This window comes from Carassius auratus, chromosome 20 (assembly GCF_003368295.1).
Source record: "Carassius auratus strain Wakin chromosome 20, ASM336829v1, whole genome shotgun sequence".
NCBI classification, from domain to species: Eukaryota; Metazoa; Chordata; class Actinopteri; order Cypriniformes; family Cyprinidae; genus Carassius; species Carassius auratus.
This window is the reverse complement of record NC_039262.1, coordinates 23509072-23534527: the sequence shown is the minus strand read 5'-3', so window position 1 is coordinate 23534527 and position 25456 is coordinate 23509072. Positions and strand designations below refer to the sequence as shown.

Sequence of the window (25456 nt, the reverse complement as noted above, 5' to 3'; positions counted from 1 at the left end):
GCTGTTCAAAAAACATGATAATAGTAATAATATTAAAATATTATAAAACATGATAATAGTAATAGTAATAATGACTAGATAAAAAAGTTCGTCAAGACAAACTTTAAGTTGGCTTGAGAAAGCTGGATAAGAAAGTTTAAAAAGTTTGAAAAGTTTAAAGTTGATAGGGTACCTGGGATGGTTGCTAGGGTGTTGCTATGCGGTTTCTAGGGTACCCAGGATGGTTGCTAAGGGGTTGCTATGCAGTTGCTAGGGTACCCTTAGTGGTTGCTAAGGTGTTATGCGGTTGCTAGGGTACCCGGAGTGGTTGCTAAGGTGTTGCTATGCGGTTGCTAGGGTACCTGGGATGGTTGCCAGGATGTTGCTATGCGGTTGCTAGGGTACCTAGGATGGTTGCTAGGGTGTTGCTATGCAGTTGCTAGGGTTCCCGGAGTGGTTGCTTAGGTGTTGCCATGCGGTTGCTAGGATTCCCAGGATGGTTGCTAGGGTGTTGCTATGCGGTTGCTAGGGTACCCGGGGTGGTTCCTAAGTTTTTGTTATGACATTTCTAGGATACCCTCGGTGGTTTCTAGGTTGGTTTGGATAGTTGCTAGAGTGTTGCTATGAAGATAGATAGATAGATATATTAGTTTGAAGATATATATATATATATATATATATATATATATATATATATATATATATATATATATATTATATATAGATAGATAGATAGATAATTTTTAATATAAATAGATAGAGTCTGAATATAGATAGATTATTTTTAATATAGTTAGATAGATCAATGAGTTTAAATATAGATAGATCGATGAGTTTAAATATAAATAGATAGATGAGTTTGAATTTAGATAGATAGATGAGTTTAAAGATAGATAGATAGATAGATAGATAGATAGATAGATAGATAGATAGATAGATAGATAGATAGATAGATAGATGGATAGATGATAGATTAGAAATATTAGATGAGTAGATAGATAGACAGATTAGAAATATTAGAAATATTGGATGAGTAGATAGATAGATAGATAGATATATTAGTTTGAAGATATAGATAGATAGATAGATAATTTTTAATATAGATAGATGAGTCTGAATATAGATAGAGAGATAGATTATTTTTAATATAGATAGATAGAGTTTAAATATAAATAGATAGATGAGTTTGAATATAGATAGATAGATGAGTTTGAATATAGATAGATAGATAGATAGATAGATAGATAGATAGATAGATAGACAGACAGATAGATAGATTAGAAATATTAGATGAGTATAGATAGATAGATCGATAGATAGATTAGAAATATTAGATGAGTAGATAGATAGATAGATAGATAGATAGATAGATAGATAGATAGATAGATAGATAGATAGATAGATAGATAGATAGATAGATGGATAGATAGATAATTTTTAATATAGATAGATGAGTCTGAATATAGATAGATAGATAGATAGATAGATAGATAGATAGATAGATAGATAGATAGATAGATAGATAGATAGATAGATAATTTTTAATATAGATAGAGTTTAAATATAAATAGATGAGTTTAAATATAAATAGATAGATGAGTTTGAATATAGATAGATAGATAGATAGATAGATAGATAGATAGATAGATAGATAGATAGATAGATAGATGAGTTTGAATATAGATAGATAGATAGATAGATAGATAGATAGATAGATAGATAGATAGATAGATAGATAGATAGATAGATAGATGAGTTTGAATGAGTTTGAATGGGTTAGTAATAGTACATAGAAGGTAAGTCTGATTGAGTCTAATGGGCTTCAGTGTGTTTAGAATAGAATTTTTGACAGTTGGAGTTTACGGAAGGTTCAGCTGAGCAGAGACTTTTCAATGTAAGTCTATGGGATTTTTATGATATTTAATCTTCAGTTTTATGAAAACTATAAGTCCGATCAGTCTAAAAAGATATAGCAACTAACTTCAGATCAGTCTGAAGATCTTGGCTGAGTTTGGAGTCTGTAGAGTTAAAGCTCTAGGAGGAGTAGCAGTTGAAAATTTTAGTCTCCGAAGAATAATAATAAGAAGTTTAAATAGAATATCAGTAAGTTGGCTTTCTCAAGCCAACTTAATAATAAAAAAAGAATCGTAGGAGAATCGTGATCTCTATACGAGACCAAAAAAAAATTGTGATTCTCAATTTATCCAGAATCGTACAGCCCTTATAGATCTGCTCTATTTACAAATAAGTTATATAAGAAAAAAAAAAAGAAAAAAAAACTAAACCAGCGGCATAACAAGATGGAAATATAGACTAGAAATTATATACACACTTGCTCTGTCCTCTGTCCATGACAGTCAGTGAGTCAGTGACTCACTGCGGAGCTGCCAGTTTTAATCTGAACAGCTGTTAATGCTGAGTGAATGGTGCATGATGGGCTAGTATTAACAAAAAATAATAACAAAATAAAGGTCTTTCCAGCATTAAGGTCATTTTTTTGATCATCTTGTCTCCGTTATAAATTTGACTGGTAAATGAATGATGAACTATATTAAAACTTGTTTTGAAAAAAAAAAAAAACAATCTTTGTCAATTGAATATTGATTTTAAAATCGATTTAATAAGTCTGATTTTTTTTCTGAAAAAAATCAGGGAGCAAGTAAAAGCAAGTAAAGAAGGCTCCCTTTAAAATCACTGAAGTTGTCAATTAATAAAGCTCTTTTTTACATTGTGTGCATTTTGTTGATTATAATGAGAACTTGAGTTTAATAGCGAGGACGTTTTAATCCATTCTTTAGAGTTTCAAAGATTTAGCTAAATCATGCAGGTTTAATTTATTTGTTTCTGGCTTTAGGCTAATTAGGCCTAAATAATGGAAACAAAAGTATACAGTATTTCATATTTTACTAAACATGGAAGAATTTATTAATCAGTGTACAAACAAATATCTTTTTCCCAAGAAATTATCTGCCAAAATAAAGGACAGGTAATATGAATAAAAAAAATGCATGTTGTTTTGTTATAGGAATTTTTAAATATAAATTAAAATATAGACATAATATGAAAATATTGACATTTTGCATATTAATCCATGTAACCTACCCCCCTAAAATAGGCTACCACTTTTAATGCTCCGATGCAAAGTAAACCACAATTTCTTTTGAATAATATAACACAATTCATATAATATAAATAATACTGCACACCTTTTAAATGTGTCAAATCTAAAATATGGTTTAATACCATGTAGCTCAGAGAAAATATAAGCACAGGCTCAGGCACGGGCTTGCCATTTATCCTGCTTGAATCCGTTCTAAGAAATGCACATTACTTCATAAGTGATTAGGTACCTAACTTTCATCTGTGAATATTAAATATTAAATAAATTTAATATTTTTACTAGTGTTTTTATTTAATTTTCCGTGACTGAAGCTGTCAAATGTAACACTTCAGTGAGGCAAAGCTGGCATCTACTTGCAAAAATGTGCTTTGCTGCGCTTGTTTGATAACTTGTGGTTAAAGCGCCACTCAGCGATCAAAACCTGCAAATGCACTTTACAGATGCCGCGGCCAATCACAATAATATCGATATTATTGCAGACCATACATTTTGCGCACCCCATGTTTAGACTTTTATAATACATTGTCTTCTTATCAATCCACCAGTTCACATTTAAGGCTTTGCGTGTTTGCAGGGTAAAAACATGGGTCGATTTTTGCATTGTTCTGAACTGAAAAAACCCCCCCAAAAAAACAATTGTATTAAAAATACTTATTCATTCTCTGCCAGCAGGTGGACCGTTTGGTACAAATATAACTTCCCCCTATTGAAAATGCTTATTCATTCTCTGCCAACAGGTGGAGCGTTTGGTAAAAATTTAACTTTCCCCGGTAAAAGCAGAACACAAAGCAGCACAGCACTGGACTTTGAATGTGCAGCACTCATGTTAATTCAACGAAATCATAACGTTAGCCTTTTTAAGTTTAATCGTCACATTTAGTCGTATCACAATTCTGGTCTTTCTGTTTCCAAATTTAAGACCTCTTGAAATCATAATTTATAGTTTCTTGTACAATTTAAGACTTTTTAAGATTCCGCAGAAACCCCGTTGAGGCACACAACTGTGACGAGTGGGGCGGGGCCGAGGGACGTGGGAACGAGGAGCGAGGCCGGTGGACTGATTGGAGATGAGCGACACCTGCGACACTCACCGGTCTCAAGTCCCCACGGAGGAGATGGAGGGATATAAAACAGGAGCGACGACAGTGAAGGACGACAGAGGACCAGGCCTGGGTTTTAGTTGTGTTTGGTTTTTCATCAGTCGGCCGTGAGGGGCTGCTGCGCTGTTTTGTATTTATTTTTGTCATTAAAGTTTAATTTTAACTGTCCACCGGTTCCTGCCTCCTTCTTCCCGTTGATTACGAAGGTCTTATCATTACAGTGGTGCCGAAGCCCGGGAAAGGGAGGGACGCGCTGTTGAAGATCCCTCGCCGCTGTGGTGAATCCGTGGTGCCATCGAGCAGGCGAGGAGTGTGCCGCCATGGAAGCTCGAGGCGGTGGGCTGGAGTGAGTTGCCAGGAACGGGCAAGCTCGCTGCCGCCGCCCGCGATGTGGAGGGGCGGCTGCCGTCCGTGAGGGAGCGGAGGAGTCGGCGCTGTTCGCCAGGGGGCCAGAGCCTGCTGCCATCCGCCTGAATGGGGAGGAGCAGGGAACAGGGGACTCCTGCCGGCTGCCCAAAACCGGAGGAGCCATCGCCGTCCACCGGGCGGCGGAGGAGTGTCGTGCAGTCCGCCGAGGGCCGTCCAGTGCCAACGCCAGGCACCGCGGAGGAGGCCACCCAGCTGGTGGAGGGCCAAGCAGCAGTGCGTCTGGGAACCGGATTTTTTTTCTACTTTCTCCCCTCTCTCGTCTCTGTCGCTCCTTCTTCCATCTCATTTTCTCTCGCCTCGTCTGTCCTACCCCCAGGTTCCCGCAGGTCCCCGTGAGCGGAAGGGGGGGGGTTAGAGTAGAGTGCAGTCTCGGGAGTACCCCCCAGACCTGCGAGGGGCGATGGGGGTATGTGACGAGTGGGGCAGGGCCGAGGGACGTGAAAACTAGGAGCGAGGCTGGTGGAGTGATTGGAGATGAGCGACGCCTGCGACACTCACTGGTCTCGAGTCTCACGGAGGAGATGGAGGGATATAAAACAGGATCAACAGTGAAGGATGAGAGAGGACCAGGCCTGGGCTTTTAGTTGTGTTTTCTTTTTATTTGTGCGCATCAGTCGTCCGTGAGGGGCTGATGCGCTGTTTTTTGTTTATTTTGTAATTAAAGTTTCATTCTGCCGTTTCTTGCCTCCTTCTTCCCGATGATTATGGAGATTTTATTATTACAACAACGCATTGGATAGCTGACCAATCAGAGCACACCTCACTTTTCAGCTTTTAAAAAATGGATACATTTTAGAAAGGCAGGGCATAGAGAAGAAACAATAATGTACAGTTATGGGGGGCCACATTAAGAATTTTAGAATGTTTCTGGTCACTATACAGTAATTGTGATATGGATTTCTCATACAGTTTCATCTCTAGAATACAGTTCTCTCACATTAACTTACCTTGCAAATTTATGTTGACTCAAAGCCAGAACCTTCCCTCTGACCTCTGCCACTATCTTGCTCTTGTCTTCTGGACGCCCATGCTCCAAAACATGCTGGATCACATAGTTACCATACTGATCCTGCAAGTGAAGACAGGCAGAGGACAGTGGGAGAGAGAGAAATAACATACATAATATTATTGTAACAGCTCATAAACAAGTAAACATAAACAAACAGAACAATATATGAAATACTAGTACAACAATTTTGAGCAGGGCTACTTTAACCACATACCCTCACAATAAAACAACTGACCAAAAAAAGGTCCTCAATGGGGTGATTTCAAAAACAGCAACCCATGGTCATTGATGTATTAATACTCCTACTTTATCTAAGCAATGACTGATCCTAAAAATTGGTATTTGGCAAATAGCCTAATAAGAAACCACACAACACCCACTCAAACATAGACACACCAGCATTCATTTGGAAGGTGGAAAAAACACGCACGCCAATATCAGAAGCTGTGGGACTCAGTTTAAACCCTTTGTCTATACTAAATTTCCCTCAAATTTGAAAGAGCAGTCACTACTTTATTGTTTTGGGTAGGCACAAGATTAGTTTAACTATTTTGGATGCACATAACAAATCAGATTGCTGGTCTGAGGTGCTCTGAGTGGAGCAGAAGGGAAAAAAATATTGAATGTGCTGGAAACACTGAATTACAGAGATAAAAAAAATATTTTAAAGAGGGAAACAGACCTTATTAAAAGAACTGTCCCTATTTAGTTGCATGACAACAAAAAAGGCTGTGATGGCTAGATGTATATAGCTTGTCGAATGTGTCAGGACTTGACAATAAGGACTGCTGACCTTGGGTGAACTGATAGAACTGTTACTCTCCCTAACGAGTCAGTGATATGTTGTCTCTTTCTCACATTTATGTGCCTCACAAACCTAGACATTTAGTTTTGCTAGATAGACCATTATTAATTAAATGCGTCAAGATGCAATACATCTTCTGAAAGTGCAGACATGATGTAAATGCATAACCACAGTAACAAATGGGATAATGAGAAACCGGAAGTGTACATGAAGATTAATGAAGATTAACAGACCTGACACTGCAACACTAAGAACTAAAATATTTGAAGATTACAAGCTGCAAGTTTTCATTTATTATTTACATATTATTAGCATCAATACCTTACATTTTCAAGTTAGAAATGTTGTTCAAACTGCTTTTTTTGTTGTTGTTGGCTACAGTATCATAAATTGTAGTAGCACAGTTATTTTGTATTGGTAACAGTATCATGACTGTATTGACTTCCAGACTACCAAAATTCTGGTATTGTGACAACATTATATACTTCTGTATCTCACTATATCTCACAGCATTGCTTGTGTCAAATTAATTGGTGTCCCCACTAAATAAAGTCTATGATATATTAGAATTGGATTTTAGACAAAGTAGAGATGTGGCAGCCATTAAGGAAGAAAGTTGTGTAAGGCAAAGTGTGAGTGAAAAGTATGAAAACTGAAGAAGCATCTAGGTGTTAAACAAAGGCTGGTTAGGAGGGAGACGAGGAGATGCAAAGAAGTTCTTGTGAGTGGGAGGAAGGCGCATGACTCTGACCTTGAACAGTGCATCGCTGGACAATGTATAATACGTTTTGGGGGTCATCTCCAATGAAACGCCTTGATACTTCTAGATAAAATAAGTGAGGGGGGCAAGGGGTGGGTAATGTTTTGCATCATAAAAATCCATTAGCACATCTAACTGGACATGAGAAAATTCTTCAAAGCAATTGAATGCAACTCCAAAGTAGGCAAAAAGTTATAAAATAAACATATCATGCAGTAACCACTATGCAATCACCTTCACTCTATCCCACAAAGTACAACAACCCTAAGCTCTTCTCATTGCATGGCCTCCTTTCCATTCACACAGAAGGAACAATGAACAAAATTGTACTTGTTTATATATATATATATTTACACACACACACTTTTGCGCGGATGTATACCTAGCCAAATTGCACTGTAGGGGGCGAGAACGAGTCTTCGAACCTGTGTATGCCTACTGAGAAATTACCACATCAAACATGACGTGCTAACATGGATGCAGATAAGATGCCGCCGGGTTTGTTTCAGGGAATTTATTTTTTTAAGAAGCTTCCCAATGGAAACCTCGACAAGACTCAGTTGCCTATTTCACACATAACTCCATCTGCATTGCATGTGGTGCAGAAGCAGCACGGACTCATTGAGCTTTCACACAGGACGCAGTCCGCTACTCGGTACATAAACGATCGCTGCACTGCTGCAGACACACCACTCCTGGAATGCACTGACGGACTGCAACCGCGTGAACACTGGAATTCGTTAACATGGGTGCGTAAAAAACATATGCAACGCATACGCACTGCAGACAGAGTATGTGTGAAACAGGCCTAAGGTTGTTTGCACCTTGTGCAATGTGAAATTCGTTTACAACTTTCTCAAGCAGTTTGTGATGCATTTTGGAAACAGGTGATGAGCTCCTTGTCTAATGCACCACCTGGTTTGAGAAACCCTTTCTCAAAGACTTTTAGTCATTATTTTATTTGGGTAGCACTCATATTCTGAATGCCTTCGGCATAATTCAAATGAGCCATTTTAATATAGATTATTCTCAGTGCTGCAAGAACCACTACGCACAACAGATAGCGTCAGAAGCGTCTTGCTTCAAAAAGGACTGGACTGCTGCTGAGTGGTCCAAAGTTATGTTCTCGGATGAAAGTAAATTTTGCATTTCCTTTGGATATCAGGGTCCCAAGTGTCTGGAGGAAGGGAGGAGAGGCACACAATCCACATTGCTTGAGGTCCAGTGTAAAGTTTCCTCAGTCAGTGATGCCATGTCAAACTCGCCTGACCATAACCCCATAGAAAATCTATGTGGCATTGTGAAGTGGAAGATGAGATATGCCAGACCCAAGAATGCAGAGGAGCTGAAGGCCACTATCAGAGCAACCTGGGATCTCATAACACCTGAGCAGTGCCACAGACTGATCGACTCCATGCCACGCCGCATTGCTGCAGTAATTCACGCAAAAGGAGCCCCAACTAAGTATTGAGTGCTGTACATGGTCATACTTTTCATTTTCATACTTTTTAGTTAGCCAAGATATCTAAAAATCCTTTCTTTGTATTGGTCTTAAGTTATATTCTAATTTTCTGAAATACTGAATTTGGGATTTCCTTAGTTGTCAGTTATAATCATGAAAAAAAATAAAAGAAATAACCATTTGAAATATATCAGTCTGTGTGGAATGAATTAATATAATATACAAGTTTTACTTTTTGAACGGAATTAGTGAAATAAATGAACTTTTTGATGATATTCTAATTATAGTTAAATAAGATAAAATTAAATACAAATAGTGACATACTGTATATGACAAAATGATGAGACAAAAAAGAAGAAAATGAAATACAAATAATGAAATATACACAATATATTAAACTACTACACAGATGACGTGTAGAGATGCTTCAAGGAAACTGCTACACAGATGATGTGCAGAGATGTAAACAATGAGATGTCATAGAGTGAGGAAAGAAACTCCTTCTGAGCCTCTCTGTTTTTGCTATCAGCCTTGAGCAGAGTTTCCACTGTCGAGCCAAAAGCGGACGTGCTAATGCATGTTTCAACTGTCACTTTCGGCCTAGTGCATGTTTCCAATCTCACTTCCAGTGCTTGATCGTGCCTCGTCAGTGCCTCCTCGGGGGCCAACGGCCCAGGTTCCCTTACGATACTTCACTCATACTGTGTATGGGGAAAAGCTCCTTTTATACTCTATACTGAAGCTTCTTATTCTCCATCACAATTGTGTATTCATTTAGTAAAATATTTTATCTGTCACTTCTCGAGAGTTTAGCTCCGCGAATATGTCATAAAAATATAAATGTTTTTGTTCAGGAGCTTTTATTCAAATATAGAAAAGATCATTCTTTCTAAATGTGATGTATATAGATTATTGTGACTTCAAATAAACAGAAACCGACTCGACTGAATAAACAGGCTATGCTTGATTTCTGTCTGACTAACTTTCAATCCTGATAAACTAATTCATTATGGTCAATGAATCACTTATTATAGTAAAACATTGATACTTTTGGATTAAAATATTTAAAGGATGAATTTTGAGATTTTAAGTTTTCAATTGATATATAATTTCTGATGATTTCAAAATGTGATAGTGAAAAAGGCCACAAAGTGTTTTTTTTTTTTTTTCTAAACAAAGGTCAGAACTGTTATGATGTAGATTTTTGAGGGTGCACTCTTCTCATAAATTAATCTATTACTTTTCCTACATAATCTTTAACAAAAAAAACATTGGTAAAATATATATTTGGGAGTCTTAGACCTTTCCAACGATATTTAGTTTGTCAAGATTAAATTAGATTTAATTGTAATATAGTGAAGTAAATGTAGGCATCCCACAAAGGGGACGGGTGACTTAAAGCATGTAAACAAATGGCCGCTTTTATAATGTTCGTTTTGTGATCGCTCGCTAGTTCCAGTGACTTATTTCTTATTTGTTTTCTGACAAGTTCTGTTTGTTGGTGAAATGATGGGGTTGCGTGATGTTGTTCCTGAGAGGCGTGTAGAGTGTTTTAGTGAAGTGCAGCAGAGCTTATGGCTCGACTGTGGAAACACAGGCATTTAATGCACTTGATCGCACTGGCCCGACAGTGGAAATTTCTTGCAGAGGGGAGAGATGTTCTGGAGATGCGCTTAGCTGAGCATATTACTCTTTGCAGGGCTATAGGATCCTGGGCTGAGCTGTTTCCATAGCACGATGAGATGCACTGAGGTCAATATACTTTCTATAGCAAAGATATAGAAAGTTTTCAAGGATTCCAGGAAAAACCTTAAAATTTCTCTGGAGTCTCAGATGGTACAGTCGTGGTTTGGCTTTTTTAACTTGAGCTTGAATGTGGTTAGTCCAGGTCAGGTCCTCAGAAATGTGTACACCAAGATATCTGAAGCTGCTCACTCTCTCCACTGGAGTCCCGTTAAATGATAAGTGGGGTGTAGATCCGGTGCTGCCTCCTCCTGCAGTCCACAATCAGCTCCTTGGTTTTGCTGACATGCCTCATTGTTGGAGATGAGGCCCATCACCACTGTATCATCCACAAACTTGATGACAGAAGTTGAGGTGTGAGAGGACACACAGTCATATGTGTAGAGCGAGTAGAGCAGCGGGCTCAAAACACATCCTTGTGGGGCTCCTGTACTCAGGGTGATGATGTTGGAGGTGGTCTGACCCACCCTCACTACCTAAGGTCTGCATGATAGAAAATCAAGAACCCAGTCACAGAGTGGGGCATTCAGTCCTAGTCACCTTTATTTATATAGCGTTATAGTCCTTTATTTATATAGCGATATAGTCCAAAGTTTCTGAGCTTGGAGATCAGATTGTGGGGGACTATAGTGTTGAAGGCTGAGCTATAATCTATAAACAGCAGCCTCACATGATTCCCTTTATTGCTTTCGGTGTGGGTGAGAGTTGGGTGCAGGAGATGGGAGACAGCATCCTCAGTAGACCTATTCGGACGATAGATGAACTATAGTGAGTCAGTGTTGTTAGTCAGATGGTGTTCTTGATAAGCCTCTCAAAAACCTTCATAGTTAGTGGTGTGAGTACCACTGGTTTATAGTCATTTAGGCAAGATGGATTGTTGTTTTTTTGGTACAGGAATGGATAGATTTTTTAAAGCATGTAGGGACAACTGACTGAGCAAGGGACTCATTAAATATGGACGTAAACAATCCAGCCAGCTGATCGGTGAATGATCTCAGTACACGACCAGAAATTCCATTTGGGCCAGCAGCATTCCTGATTTTCACATGCTTCAGAGCTCGACGAACCTTGTCCTTTGATACAGTGATTGTGCACACTGACGAAGCTGTTCTTTCCTTCGGTGCACGTCGGCAGACTGTTTATATTGCCAGAATGGTTTGCTTAGAAATGTGCATAAAAGATGTTCAGCTCATTGGCTAGTGAAAAGTCAGCACTCACCACGACATTCAAAATGTTTTAAAATGTGTTCCGAAGACCAAAAAAGCTCTTATGCTCTTAAGCTCTACATTTTCATTTTGCGGTGGAGTAACCCTTAAAGAGCCATTCATACAGAACATTTTTATGTTGTAAAAAGCTAGACACAGGGCAGTGGAATGAAAAAACACAAGACTGAGATGTATTAACTTGAGTACTGCATTTTTTTGAATACTTTGACTTGCTTTAAATGCTGCAATAAATGGATGCACAACACTTAAGAGTCTGTATAGCACAAGGTTATAAAGAAAAGCAATGGGAAATGAAGATCAGTGGATTGTAAAAACATGTTCTGTGTAAACGGCCCTTTAAAAGTCAGCTTTTTTGTACCTTTGCAATAGTTACTTAAATTTTTACTTTTTCTACTGGATTATTTTTGGTTGGAAAGATGAAAAGAGGCCACACAATAAGAATCTAACTATAGCAAGATAGCAGATTTCAGAGATTTCTAGAATTCCTGGATGACATATATTAAGGAAGTCATACCTGTCCCAGCTGCTCAGAGTGCTGATGGAGTTCTTCCAGGATGGGCAGGGTCTGCTCCTGGGTACAGTGCTCCAGGATACGTTGGATCACCCTGCAGCCATACGGATGAGTGGACAAAACAAACACCTACACACCGAGAGGAAAAAACTTTATAAAAAAAAAAACACACACACACAAAAAATAAAATATAATGTGATATTTATAAAAAAACAAAAAAATACAATTAAAAAGACAAATGAAGAATTGGAAGAATATTTAAATGTTGTACATATTGAAGTTAAATCATTCTATCTAATGCACTTTGAGAGTTCAAAATGTAACTAAAAGTCAGTGAATTGACCCAACCCTGTTTTTTGTGCTATACTGTCTAAAATACTAAATTACATTCTCACTGGTGTTTTAGGAAGCCATTCAAATTACAATATAAAAAGAGACAACAATAGCAATATATTGTAAAAGAACTGGACAGTAACAAATTAAAATGAATATTTCATAGGTATATTATTTTGCGTTAAACTACACTAAACTGAACCTTTGCAAGGATCCGCACCCTCCTTAGTTACTGTTGCTTAGTAAACAATGCCACTCTCACAATACGCAATGAAAAATACATTGCAGAGCAAAAAGGAAACTAACAATGTGCAGACAGAATGGGTTACTTCTGGTATGAAAAATTCTCAGGAATTGCATTTTGAACAATAATTACTGTTTTGTGGCTCTTTAATGTGTCATGACAAATAGCTGTAGCACCTCAGTTCAAGCAGCTCACGTGAACCCATCGCCTTTCCATATGTATGTAAAGCACAAAATAAAAACGAATAAACATCAGAATGTATTCTATTTCAACTGCAGAACACACTACTGGGCATGCACACATCAATATAGCGTTGAGGAAGCCCGCGTCGGGGTGCAGGCTAACAGGTTAATGAAGTTTTTCAACAGACATGCAGTAATGTGCATCAACATTTGATTAAATTCTGTTTCTGGGTGTTTTAAATGTGTCTGTGAAGCTGATACCTGTCCCTGAAAGGCATCAATGATGAACTGAAGAGCCTGGGGCTGGACACACTCAATACATTTCTGCACCACATGATTTCCATTCTGATCCTTGACACATTTGAGCACATGACCATCCAACTCTCGTACGATGTCACTCTGACACACAAGAAATAAAGTAATTAAAACCTTTTTATTAAACAGCAACACACTCTGTAGTTCTGGGAACTACCACAATTTCTAAACATTGTCTATTTGAATACATGTAGATTTAAATGTATGTAAAAAAAAAAAAAAAAAAAATCCTAGTGGACTATACTGTACTGTAGAAAGTTACACTACAATTAAAAAATGCCTAAGATTGTGGATTAATGTGTAATGTTGAAAGAAAACAAAAGGCAACTTACAATTACCTGGTGGTCAGAGGAGATGGATTCCAGAGCTTTTTGAATTACACGACAGCCATACATCTGCAGAGCCAGAGGCAACACATGGCCACGGATACGAGTCGCAAGTGCCAATTTCTGATCCGCACTGCCAAACTGTAGCAGAGAATCAGAGAAAGTAGTTACTCTCAAATACAGAAATGCATTATGCAAGTCATCAAATGCAAAACTTACATTTATATTTAATGCAAAAACTAGGGCTGCACGATTAATCATATTTTAATCTCGATAATGATCCACCTTTCTTGATTAATTAAAAATTATCGTCACAATATTAGCCAACTCGTTATTTATCCTGAAACGTTGTTTTTAATTTGGTATTTTCAGGTAAGTAGAATATCGCTGTGGAGAGATCGCTAAAATGTGCTTTTCCTACCTGTGACAATACAATGGGGAAATATTTACATACATTGGAATTGTTGGAATTTATATTAAGAGTTTCTAAAGTTTTTACCAGTTGAAAATGGCATGGCAAGGTTAGTTTTTAGTGTGTATTAACAATCTTTGAGCAAATTTATTGTGCGATCTGAGTGGCTTTTGCCCATTTGCAAACAAATTGTCACTTAGAAAATGTCATGTAAATAAAGATGACAAAACACTAACAAAACCACAGTGGTTTCCATATGAAATGAGCTGACATAGTTTTGATTGGTTGTTCCGCACAAAACTTCACGGTAAACAATGCGTTGGCATCTTTTTGGGGTGAATTATTTCTTATTCCTCTCATCGCGAAGCAAACAGTAAAATAAAAAACCTGAACAGTCTCGCTGCTTTTTCTTCTGTGTGGGCGTATTCAAGCCGCGCGCTTCAGTTTGAATCTGAATAGCGCGGGGGCGTGGTCACATTAGATATAATGAAGGGAGACGTGAAAAACGGACATCGCGTTGTTTTCATATGGATTACTTGTGGAATGGTGGAGGCGGATTTAGAAGAGAAGAGAAAGTTTTGAAGAGTGTCCAAGCGTCACAACAGCTGTTAATTTTGTTGTGGTAGTAGGATGTTTTATCAGTGGACACATTTGCAGAGAAGTAAGAGAGGAGAGACTGATACACACTGAGGTCAGTAGAGTTTCTTGATTTATGCCATTTCCTCTCTGCAGCCCTCACCCTCATGTCATTCCAAACCCGTGAGACCTCTGTTCATCTTCGGAACACAGTTTAAGATATTTTAGATTAAGTCCGAGAGCTCTCAGTCCCTCCATTGAAACTGTGTGCACAGTATACTGTCCATGTCCAGAAAAGTAAGAAAAACATCAAAGTAGTCCATGTTACATCAGAGGGTCAGTTAGAATTTTTCGAAACATCGAAAATACATGTTGGTCCAAAAATAGCAAAAACTATGACTTTATTCAGCATTGTCTTCTCATACGATCTATTGTGAGATTTCAAAACACATGCCATTTAGTTATGTCCGGTTCGCGAACGAATCATTCGATGTAACCGGATCTTCTTGAACCAGTTCATCAAATCGAACTGAATCGTTTAAAACGGTTTGCGTCTCCAATAAGCATTAATCCACAAATTAATTAAGCTGTTAACTTTTTTAATGTGACTGACACTCCCTCTGATATAAAATAATCCAATATCCAGGATTAATTCATTTACTCAAACAGTACACTGACTGAACTGCTGTGAAGAGAGTACTGAAGATAAACACTGAGCTGAGCCAGACAACGAACAAAAGATTGACTCGTTCTCGAGTCAAAAAACCGGTTGCATTGGTTTTTGGATCACCAGTAGTTCTTTCGGACAGTTCGATTCAATAAACCGGTGGAAGAAAATGCTTCACCGGTTCTTTTGCCCTTGATTCAAGCCTTCGGTTTACCTGGGCTCATAACATTAGCACAGAATCAGTTCAGAATCAATCACCACAAAAAACTGTTTGGTTCAGAAACTTGGTTCGGATATCACTAAATGGCATGTGTTTTGAAATCTCACAACAGACCAGAAGAGAAGACAATGCTGAATAAAGTCGTAGTTTTTGCCATTTTTGGACCAAAATGTATTTTTGATGTTTCAAAAAAAATTCTAACTGACCCTCTGATGTCACAGACTACTTTGATGATTTTTTTATTACCTTTCTGGACATGGACAGTATACCATGCACACAGTTTCAATGGAGGGACAGAGAGCTCTCGGACTAAATCTAAAATATCTTAAACTGTGTTCTGAAGATGAACGGAGGCCTCACAGGTTTGGAACAACATGAGGGTGAGTTATTAATGACATAATTTTGATTATTGGGTCAACTAACCCTTTAAGGCATCCTTGATAAATAAAAGTATTAATTTCTATAATCCTCACCCAGCCCAAAAAAACTCTTTTGAATAGTATAGTATAATGTTACAAAAGATTTTTATTTCAGATAAATGCTGTCCTGAAAAATGTTATATTTGATAATAATAATAATAATAAATGTTACTTGAATAGCAAATCAGTATATTAGAAAGATTTCTGAAGGATCATGTGACACTGAAGACTCGAGTAATGATGCTGAAAATTTAGCTTTGATCACAGGAATAAAATACATTTTAAAATATATTTAAATAGAAAGCAGTTATTTTAAATAGTAAAAATGTTACAATATTAGTGCTTTTGCTGCATTTTGGATCAAATAAACGCAGGCTTTGAGCAGAACAGACTTCTTTAAAAACATTAAAAATATTACCTTTCAAAATCTTTTGACTGGTAGTGTATATCCATAAAAAAATGCATTCACATCTGACGTACAAACAATAGACTCTTTCATTAGTATGTGTATGTTTTTAACTGAAAAAAATAATAATAATGTTTTCCATGTTTATATTCAAAAATACAGTCCTAGAAACGCAGTCCTAGACACTGTAATTGAATGTGTAAAATTAATTACCTCAAAGAACTTCTGTATGACATAGTTCCCAAAGACATCAGTCATGAGTTGGTAAGCAGCCTGTAGGATCTCCCCAAAAACCATCTGCCTCTCTGCAGGAGTTGCACGTTCCAACTTTTGCTGAATAAACCTGGATGTTGAAAAAATGACCTTACAATTAAAAAAAAAAAAAAAAACTAAAATTTACAATATTGAACTTTATTTTAAAACTGCTATTTTTACTGTGTTTCCAGACACGCAATTTAAAATATTTCAAATGCTATCAAAAGTGTCAAAAAAAACAAAAAAACATTAACAACACAGTTAATAAGCAGGTATAGGATATATTGATATAGATATAAAAATAAAAAAAAGTCAGAAATTGTAAAATGTGCAAGACTGACTTAAAATGAACACAGGTATTAAAAAGTAATTAAGGTAATCTTCCCCATTTTTCATTACTGGAAAACTGAATAATTAAATTAAAAAAAAATAACATCCAAGATTTAAAAAATCCTGCAATAGTATAAACTGGGAGGAGCTGGGACCTGGATCCGTGCTGATCTTGAGAGAACTCCACCATATGACCAGGCAAGTCTCGCAGCTGCAGGCTGGGAAATCGATTATTCCGGAAGTCCTCTAGTAAGCGGCTACGTCCTGAAGGCATGACATCTGAGCGGCTGTAGCGGGCTCGTGGTGGGGGAAAGAGCTGACTGCTAAAAAGACTGGACGTACTGCCTGAACTCCTGTATTTGGCTTCTGCTCCTGGTGCAGCTGAAATATAACGACCACTGCCATTGGTCAAACCACCTGAGAAGAGCAGGAGAGAGATGAAAACAGGATTTTGAGTTTAAAGTTTTCTTTGCTCAAAGTTCCTCCTGCAGAACATGTGCACCACCCCTGGCAGGTATCCCCCACACTTTGAAAACCAGTTCACTAAATAAACCAAACCAAACTAAGCTCAGAGACTTTTCAGGAGGCTAAAACATTCTCACATAGCTTTTAAAATGGAGCAGGACATTTTACCTTAGTTTGGGTATGCTTGGTGTGAAAATTGTTTTTATTTAACCGAAAAAACAACAACAACAACAAAAAAAAAAACACTGATCTATAATAGAAAACTGGATTGCTCATGACATCATAAAAGTGAACCTACCAGACCATCATATTGAGATTCCTAATACTCCAATACATTCTATTGCATTAATCGGGAATCATTTAATGAATACATCACATAACGAGTCATCGTTTTTATATCTGTATCGAAATAAATGTATTTTGTGTTGGGTCACCTTCATATGTTGGCAAGTGCAGAGCAGACACACACTTTCACAATTTCAATAAATCGCTTATCCTGCCCAAAAAGACCATAAACACTGCAGATCACATCTAAAGTAAAAAATTATTTATGTACACTTATTATTACAAAATTACATTATAAAAACAATATCCTGTGTGATTTATGCACTTCAGATCAGGCAGTTTTAGGTCAAGGTTTTGGCTGTCAGTCAATGTTGCCCTCTGTCAGTAGGGAAAAGTCAAATGGCCGCTCGAGCACTTCCGGTGGCTTCACAGATTAATAGCAGTTTAAATCACAATGAGCAATTCAGTCATTATAAAGACCAGGGAAACAAACTCTGATTTGGATAAATCAGTTAAACTAAGCGATCATACCTAGATGAAGGCTGGATGGGGACCCATGGGAGGAAGGCAGAGAGGGTGGAGGTGTCAAAGGGGAGTGACCTGGCGTCAGTCCAATGGGGCTGGGGGAGGAAGAGTATCCTATGCTGTTGTAAAAAGATTGTCCAATGGGCGTCAAGCTACTACCACCACCACGCTTATACAGGTCAGAGCTGGCCAAAAGGGAGTCCCGACGGGTTGCGCTGCTGCTAGTGCAACCTGACACTGTAGGAGTACAAGAGTACAGAAGTACAAAAAAAAAGAAAAAGGAGAGAAAGATGAGATTAACTGATCACAACTGACGAAATGGATCTGCTATGACAACCTAATCCATGCGTCTCAAACTCTATTCAGTCAGTTCCTTCACCTAAAGCAAGGGAATCAATTTCAGATGCTCAGATACTCAATTCCTTTCTATTCCACGTCACATCAGGAAAATATAAGACCAATTTCATAGCTCATTATCAGGGTCAATTCTAGAGTTGGATGATTACAAAGGCACACATCTCCCAAAGAATTTCAAGAAGATACTTCAAAACAGCATCAAAACATTCAATTCTGGTTATTTTGGGAGTAAATTCGTTAGGGATTTTTCAATCTCATCTTAAAACTTCTTATTTTCACCTTACGTTTAACAATATTTTGTTCGTTATCTGGCTCGGCTCGGTGTTCTCGTGTTTTAACTCAGAGGGAGTGTCAGCCACATTGAAAAAGTTAACAGCTTAAGTCATTTGTGGATTAATGCTTATTGGAGACGTGAACCGTTTCAAATAATTCAGTTTGATTTTATGAAATAGTTCAAGAAGATGCGGTTACATCGAATGGCTCTGATGTCTCTTTAGTGGTTCAAGATAAAATATAATTCATTTGGGGTAAATCTTTGGCCTTTATTCAATTAATCTAATAATATATATATATAATATATAGGTCCTTTTTATTCCTGTCTCTATAGAAATATGAACTTTTGTCATATAGCTACGGTTGACTGCTCACGGACAACATCAGTCATTCCTCCGTGTTGAATGAGTGACTCCTAGCAGGCTACTGATTGGTTATCGCGTCGCGAATTGACGCCAAAGTTCACAATTTTTCAACTCGGGCGGCAGACGCGCGTAAACGCCTTTGCATTGACTTAACATTAAAATCATTCACGCCAGACGCTCTATTCGCGTTTGGTGTGAGTACAGCATAAGTGTATTTTATTATTTAAGTTAATTTAACAGTTTCTGTAACTTTTTACACAAAGGGCAACTCTGTTTAGCTTTGTTAACTAGATGGTAGGGCTGTGCAAAAAATAAAAAGCGATTTTCATATCTCGTTAGTAAAGGCGCTCCTGTGATTAGAAGTACATCTCCAGCACGTGCGTTCATATCAGGATTGCCAGATTTTCAAAACAAATCCTGCCCACTTGCTTCTCAAAACTAGCCCAATTGTGTTTCCAGGAGGGCAACGTGTGCTAAGCTGCTGTTGAATCACAACACAGGAACCGCTGGAACAATCAGAACTCGTTACGTATTTCTGAAGGAGGGACTTCATAGAACAAGGAAGACATCAGCCGGTTTTTATGACAGTGAAAACAGCGGTATACAGATAAGTAAATTGTGCGAAAAATACAGTTTTTTTTTACACGCAAAACATGAATAAGTTATATTGCACACTGTAAACACAATGAAAGCTTAAAAAAAAAAAACACGGACCTTTAATGTATTGATTTTATACTAGATTGTGAAATAGTTGATATTCCAATTCTCAAATGTGAAAGCAAATGTATTTTGTGATTTAAATAGATTTATAATGATCATGTTAGTTCTAAGTGCATGTTTGTGTAAATGCCACGCAGTGACAGTCAAGTGTGCAACATGCAAATTTGTCACAAGCCACAAAACAAATACACATGCTCCTGAAGATATATTTAGGTTTTATGAAGCGAATCAATTGGTCTGTGCAAGAGAATCATGGAATGATGCAACATACACCCAAAAATATTATTAAAACACATAGTAATGATATATGTATGAAATATATATGTTTTTAATCAATTTTAATGCATACAATGTTAATAAACTAGTCTTTAGTAGCCCATCTTTTTACATAATAATGTTCAGTTTCTAGTACAAACCATTAGTTTCTCTTCATAATCATGTAACCTTTATATTCATGGTGTTATGCTGTGTTCACACCAAACGCGAATAGAGTGTCTGGCGCGAATGATTTCAATGTCAATGCAAAGGCGCGTTTACATGCGTCTGGAGGTCTCGGGGAACGAATGAGGCCTTTTAGGCTAGTGACAATGCCCCTGAATTTTTGAGATACCCCTACCGGAGGTAGAACTAAACCCAACAATGTTTTTCCTCATCTCTAAGGTCTCCCATATATGAAATGGATTCTTGGCTAAAAATATTTTACTGTTAAGATTGTTAAATTAACTGATATTGTTATACACCCCAAAACCAATAAAGTACTAAAATATAGCCTGTCCGTATGGGAGTTAAGGCATATAAACTAATGCAGATCAATCACACAAGCTCTGAGAGCTTTGAAACTTGAAATATTTGTAGTCAGGAAGTTGATTCAACTACTAGAAAAGACTGGATGTAAATATATTTATGTATGGAATAAATAGAGACATGTAAACACATACCTAAAGTAAGCGGACATGCACAAATTTAATATCTATGCAGAATGTTTTCATTTACTTTGTGCTTGCTTTGCCTGGGATTATTATAGAAACACATATGATGGCTTTTTGGAAAGGTGGGGTTGTGCTGAATCCAGCAATACCAAATATGTAAATGACAAATAGCATGACAAATAGGAGTGTTCTGTCACTCAATGTATGAGGTATCCAAAATGAATAAAAATGGAACACTGACATAATTTAGTCTAAAGCCCATTATCAGTGGTGAGAAGAATGTTGACAAATTCAAATATAAGATGCATCTAATAATGAAATTTTTAATAAAACTATAACTTAACTTCACACAATACAAATTAAATTACTCTTAAATAAAACAAATGGCAATCTAACTAAACAAACAAACACTCTTTGGGGTAATGAGCCCTGTCTTCTCAGGCTGTTTAGTTTATTTTCTAGCAGCAACCATTTGGAACATGAACTGCTTTTGGTCACCATTCGAGAAGAGTCTGGCTGCAGACTTGCACTTGCACTCTCAGACTTGCACTTCCGCTAGTGACATCAATTGCAGTCTTTATTTTTTTTGTTGAATTTTTTTATTACTTTTTGTTTGAATCTCTCAACATTTTACAATAGTTGCCAGGTGGCGAAGACAAAAAAAAGAAACTAAATTACAATGTCACTTACACTTGCAATCGACACAAATCGTGCATGTTGCCAATGGAGACAAGACGCTGTGGTGGTGATTAAATGATTAAAACTAAATTAGTAGGCCTACTACTATAATGTACAGGGGTCCTGCAAGAAAAAGACAAGCCCGGACCGTGGCCACAGAACAGCAGAATATGAACGCAATGCACAAAGTCTTTCATTAACCGTTTTACTCCTGTAGAAAAAACAAACACTTAATATGGCATAATGTATTAAGGTACATTAAGTTCAATTAAAAGACCAAATATGACATATAGTTATTATTTAAAGTACTACAAGGTAAGCTGATGGCTATGAACACAATGCGCAAACTTTGTTCTCCCATACAGCAAAACGCTTAAAGGGATAGTTCACCCAAAAATCATAATTATGTTATTAACAACTCACCCTCATGTAGTTCCAAACCAGTAAGACCTCCATTTATCTTCGGAACACAGTTTAAAATATTTTAGACTTAGTCCGAGAGCTCTCAGTCCCTCCATTGAAACTGTGTGTACGGTATACTGTCCATGTCCAGAAAGGTAAGAAAAACATCATCAAAGTAGTCCATGTGACATCAGAGGGTCAGTTAGAATTTTTTGAAGCATCGAAAATACATTTTGGTCCAAAAATAGCAAAAATTATTACTTTATTCATTATTGTCTTCTCTTCAGTGTCTGTTGTGAGAGAATTCAAAACAAAGCAGTTTGTTATATCCGGTTCGCAAACTAATCATTTGATGTAAGCAGATCTTTTTTGAACCAGTATACCAAATTGAACTGAATTGTTTTAAACGGTTCGTGTCTCCAATACGCATTAATCCACAAATGACTTAAGCTGTTAACTTTTTTAAAGTGGCTGACACTCCCTCTGAGTTCAAACAAACCAATATCCCGTAATTAATTCATTTACTCAAACAGTACACTGACTGAACTGCTGTGAAGAAAGAACTGAAGATGAACACCGAGCCGAGCCAGATAACGAACAACAGACTGACTCGTTCTCGAGTCAAGAACAGTTTCTGTCAGACGTGTCCGATTCAAGAACCGAGGAGCTGATGATACTGCGCATGTGTGATTCAGTGTGAAGCAGACTGACACACAGAGCGTCTGAACCGAACTGATTCTTTTGGTGATTGATTCTGTGCTAATGTTATGAGCCTGGGTAAACCGAAGGCTTTGCAATCATCGCCAATGACGTCATTACATCGAGCGCAAAAGAACCGGTGAACCGTTTTCTTCAACCGGTTTATTGAATCGAACTGTCTGAAATACCTTATATTGCTATCATATACTGTTGTATACCAACATTAACACAACATTTCCCCAAAATCACATTTAATCAGACATACAAGATTTATGACTTGGGAGTAGGGAGACACGAGGTTACGCTCTCATTGATAACAATGATACGGACACAGACGTCGCTGCTGCCAACAGTGTTCATCATTGTTTGACAAGAGATAAGGCTTTAAAGGGTAACTAAACCCCTGTTCAGAGCCTGACTCCACCCACTGGCAATATTTGGAAAATGCTGAAAAGTGGGCAGAGCACAGCGGAAATAGAGGGGACGAACCTAGAGCGAGGGTGAGCAGGTGGGGCGTGTACCTGAGACCCGCAGTGACGGATTAATTGACAGTTGCTGTCAGAGTCGCTAAAATGGAGACTGACTCTAGTGATGCAAGTAGCTTTGCAACAGAGCATTCATTTGAAGTAGAGGACTTTTCTCCCCCACCTTCACCTGAAGTGGATGTCTGAAGTGGACACAGGGCCAGGGCCTGAGCCATATCAATTCAAGCCGCTGGCTCAAACTTCGGTCTTAACTCCTGCATTGCGATCGGCATCTGACGATGCTAGCGAAGCAGCCGCGCAAGAGAGAATGGGGCCAGTCTCTGAGTAAGGCACTGCCCATTTCCAAGCCCATCTCCATTGCGTTGGAGAAGCAATCCCGCGTAAAATGCAGTTTGCACACTCCAGCTCTAAGTGGGAACTCTCAGTCTTTCAGGCTAAGTGCATGCAACCACTGGCGCCTAATTTTCAAGTCTGCTGGAAAACTATACAGTCCGTGCTGTTACAACCAGCAACCAGCACGTACCATCCTGACCACTGTAAATAAATCTATGCTAACTTGAAGCTATCCTAACTGATGCAATACTATGCTACTAACTAACTATGCTTCTAACAATACTAATGTTACACTAAAAACTATGCTAATAAACGACATAGGCTACCCGAAATCATCTAAATAACTATATAAATGCTATGATAAATAGATGCTAAAATACTCTATCCTGATCGTTTTCAATACTCGCAATTCCAACTCCTGACTCACTACAGTGATTTTGATGGAACAAGATGGTTTTATACTGCCAAGGGCGTGGTATCTCGTACCAAGGGCGTGGTGAGCTGGAAACTGCTTACGTCACGTACCACCGTAAACATTCAATAGGAAAAATCAAAAAATTAAGGCGGAAATTAATCTGCCGCAAACAAAGTCGGCGGTCGCGTTGGCTGTAGGCTGTAATAGGCGGGAATTAGCCTAATCTGCACGCAGATTTACCTTCGTGGTTCAGAGGCTTCCTTCTGCACCGAAGCGTTACAGCTATCAATTTTAAACAAAACAAGCCTACTCAAATCTATCTAACTTAACTATTTTCATTCGTTATTGTGAAAAAAAAAAAAAAAAAACAGAGTTATGCAAAGATAGGCTTACATGGCGCCAGTAGAAAAACCTTTTTTCTCCCATAAATAAAACCTGTTAGCCTACTTGGGGTATTTTACATGCACAGTGCCAACTTTGAGTCAGTAACATAATAATAAAAACAATAATTTAATGCTGGTCTCCAAAACATTTAATTCAATACAAGTAGAATTAGAAATTAGATATATTTTAAAACTTCAATGCACACGTATAATAAGCCTAGTAATAATAAGCCTATTAATAAGTAGACATTTTAAAATAAATCAATAACTGATATTATAGTTTAACACAGATAAAATCAGAGTTAAAGCTTGCTTCACGTGTTGCTCGACGAGGATTTCTCAATCGTTGCGACTTTAAATCCTGAGGACACAAAATGCCGCGGAAGTTCCTGCCGCGGAGTGAAGAAGAGGTGGAGTTACGAGGATTCTCAGACAGTTGAAGTGTCCGATGGAGTTAAGAGATTTGCACTCAATCTATTTCAACACTTTAGATTAATAATTTGTAAAAATAATAGAACCACGTGGGGACTGACCAATAGCATTGATTTGTGAAAAAATAAGAAATTGACAAAATTTGGTTTCCGCCCGACAGCGACGATATTTTAATAAAGGTGTTCCATTCCAATGTTAACATTCAATTGGATCTGTGTTTCATATGAATTATATAGTATACTGTGCCTTATGAAATGTATCATTATTAAATGTATCATAAATATAGATCAGCACTTACCTAATGTAAGTTACTTTGCAGAAACAATGAATTTGTCAACATTCTTCTCACCACTGATTGGGCTTTAGACTAAATTATGTCAGTGTTCCATTTTCATTCATTTTGGATACCTCATACATTGAGTGACAAAACACTCCTATTTGTCATGCTATATTTACATATTTGGTATTGCTGGATTCAGCATAACCCCACCTTTCCAACAAGCCATCATATGTGTTTCTATAATAATCCCAGGCAAAGCAAGCACAAAGTAAATGAAAACATACTGCATAGATATGAAATTTGTGCATGTCCGCTTATTTTAGGTATGGGTTTACATGTCTCTATTTATTCCATACATAAATATATTGACATCCAGTCTTTTCTAGTAGTTGAATCAACTTCCTGACTAAAAACATGTCAAATTTCAAAGCTCTCAGAGCTTGTGTGATTGATCTGCATTAGTTTATATGCCTTAACTCCCATATGGACAGCCTATATTTTAGTCCTTTATTGGTTTTGGGGTGTATAAAAATATCAGTTAATTTAACAATCTTAGCAGTAAAATATTTTTAGCCAAGAAACCATTTCATATATGGGAGA

The 25456-nt window shown here is 37.5% G+C and overlaps 1 protein-coding gene across 10 annotated transcripts in view; it reads right to left on the bottom strand.

Moving 5' to 3' along the window:
- pum2 (pumilio RNA-binding family member 2) overlaps positions 1–25456 on the bottom strand; it is a 128795-nt gene that overhangs the window by 11765 nt on the left and 91574 nt on the right. For 5 of the 10 annotated variants that reach the window (XM_026291543.1, XM_026291534.1, XM_026291542.1 and 2 more), the window contains 8 exons: positions 18112–18342; positions 16986–17247; positions 16459–16588; positions 13552–13686; positions 13166–13303; positions 12149–12274; positions 7195–7266; positions 5577–5698 (listed from right to left, as the gene is read on the bottom strand). In XM_026291543.1, the coding sequence (XP_026147328.1) occupies positions 5577–5698; positions 7195–7266; positions 12149–12274; positions 13166–13303; positions 13552–13686; positions 16459–16588; positions 16986–17247; positions 18112–18342 (1216 nt within the window). The remainder of the gene's footprint in view (positions 1–5576; positions 5699–7194; positions 7267–12148; positions 12275–13165; positions 13304–13551; positions 13687–16458; positions 16589–16985; positions 17248–18111; positions 18343–25456) is intronic. The other 5 variants (XM_026291538.1, XM_026291540.1, XM_026291541.1 and 2 more) reach the window with 3 other exon arrangements.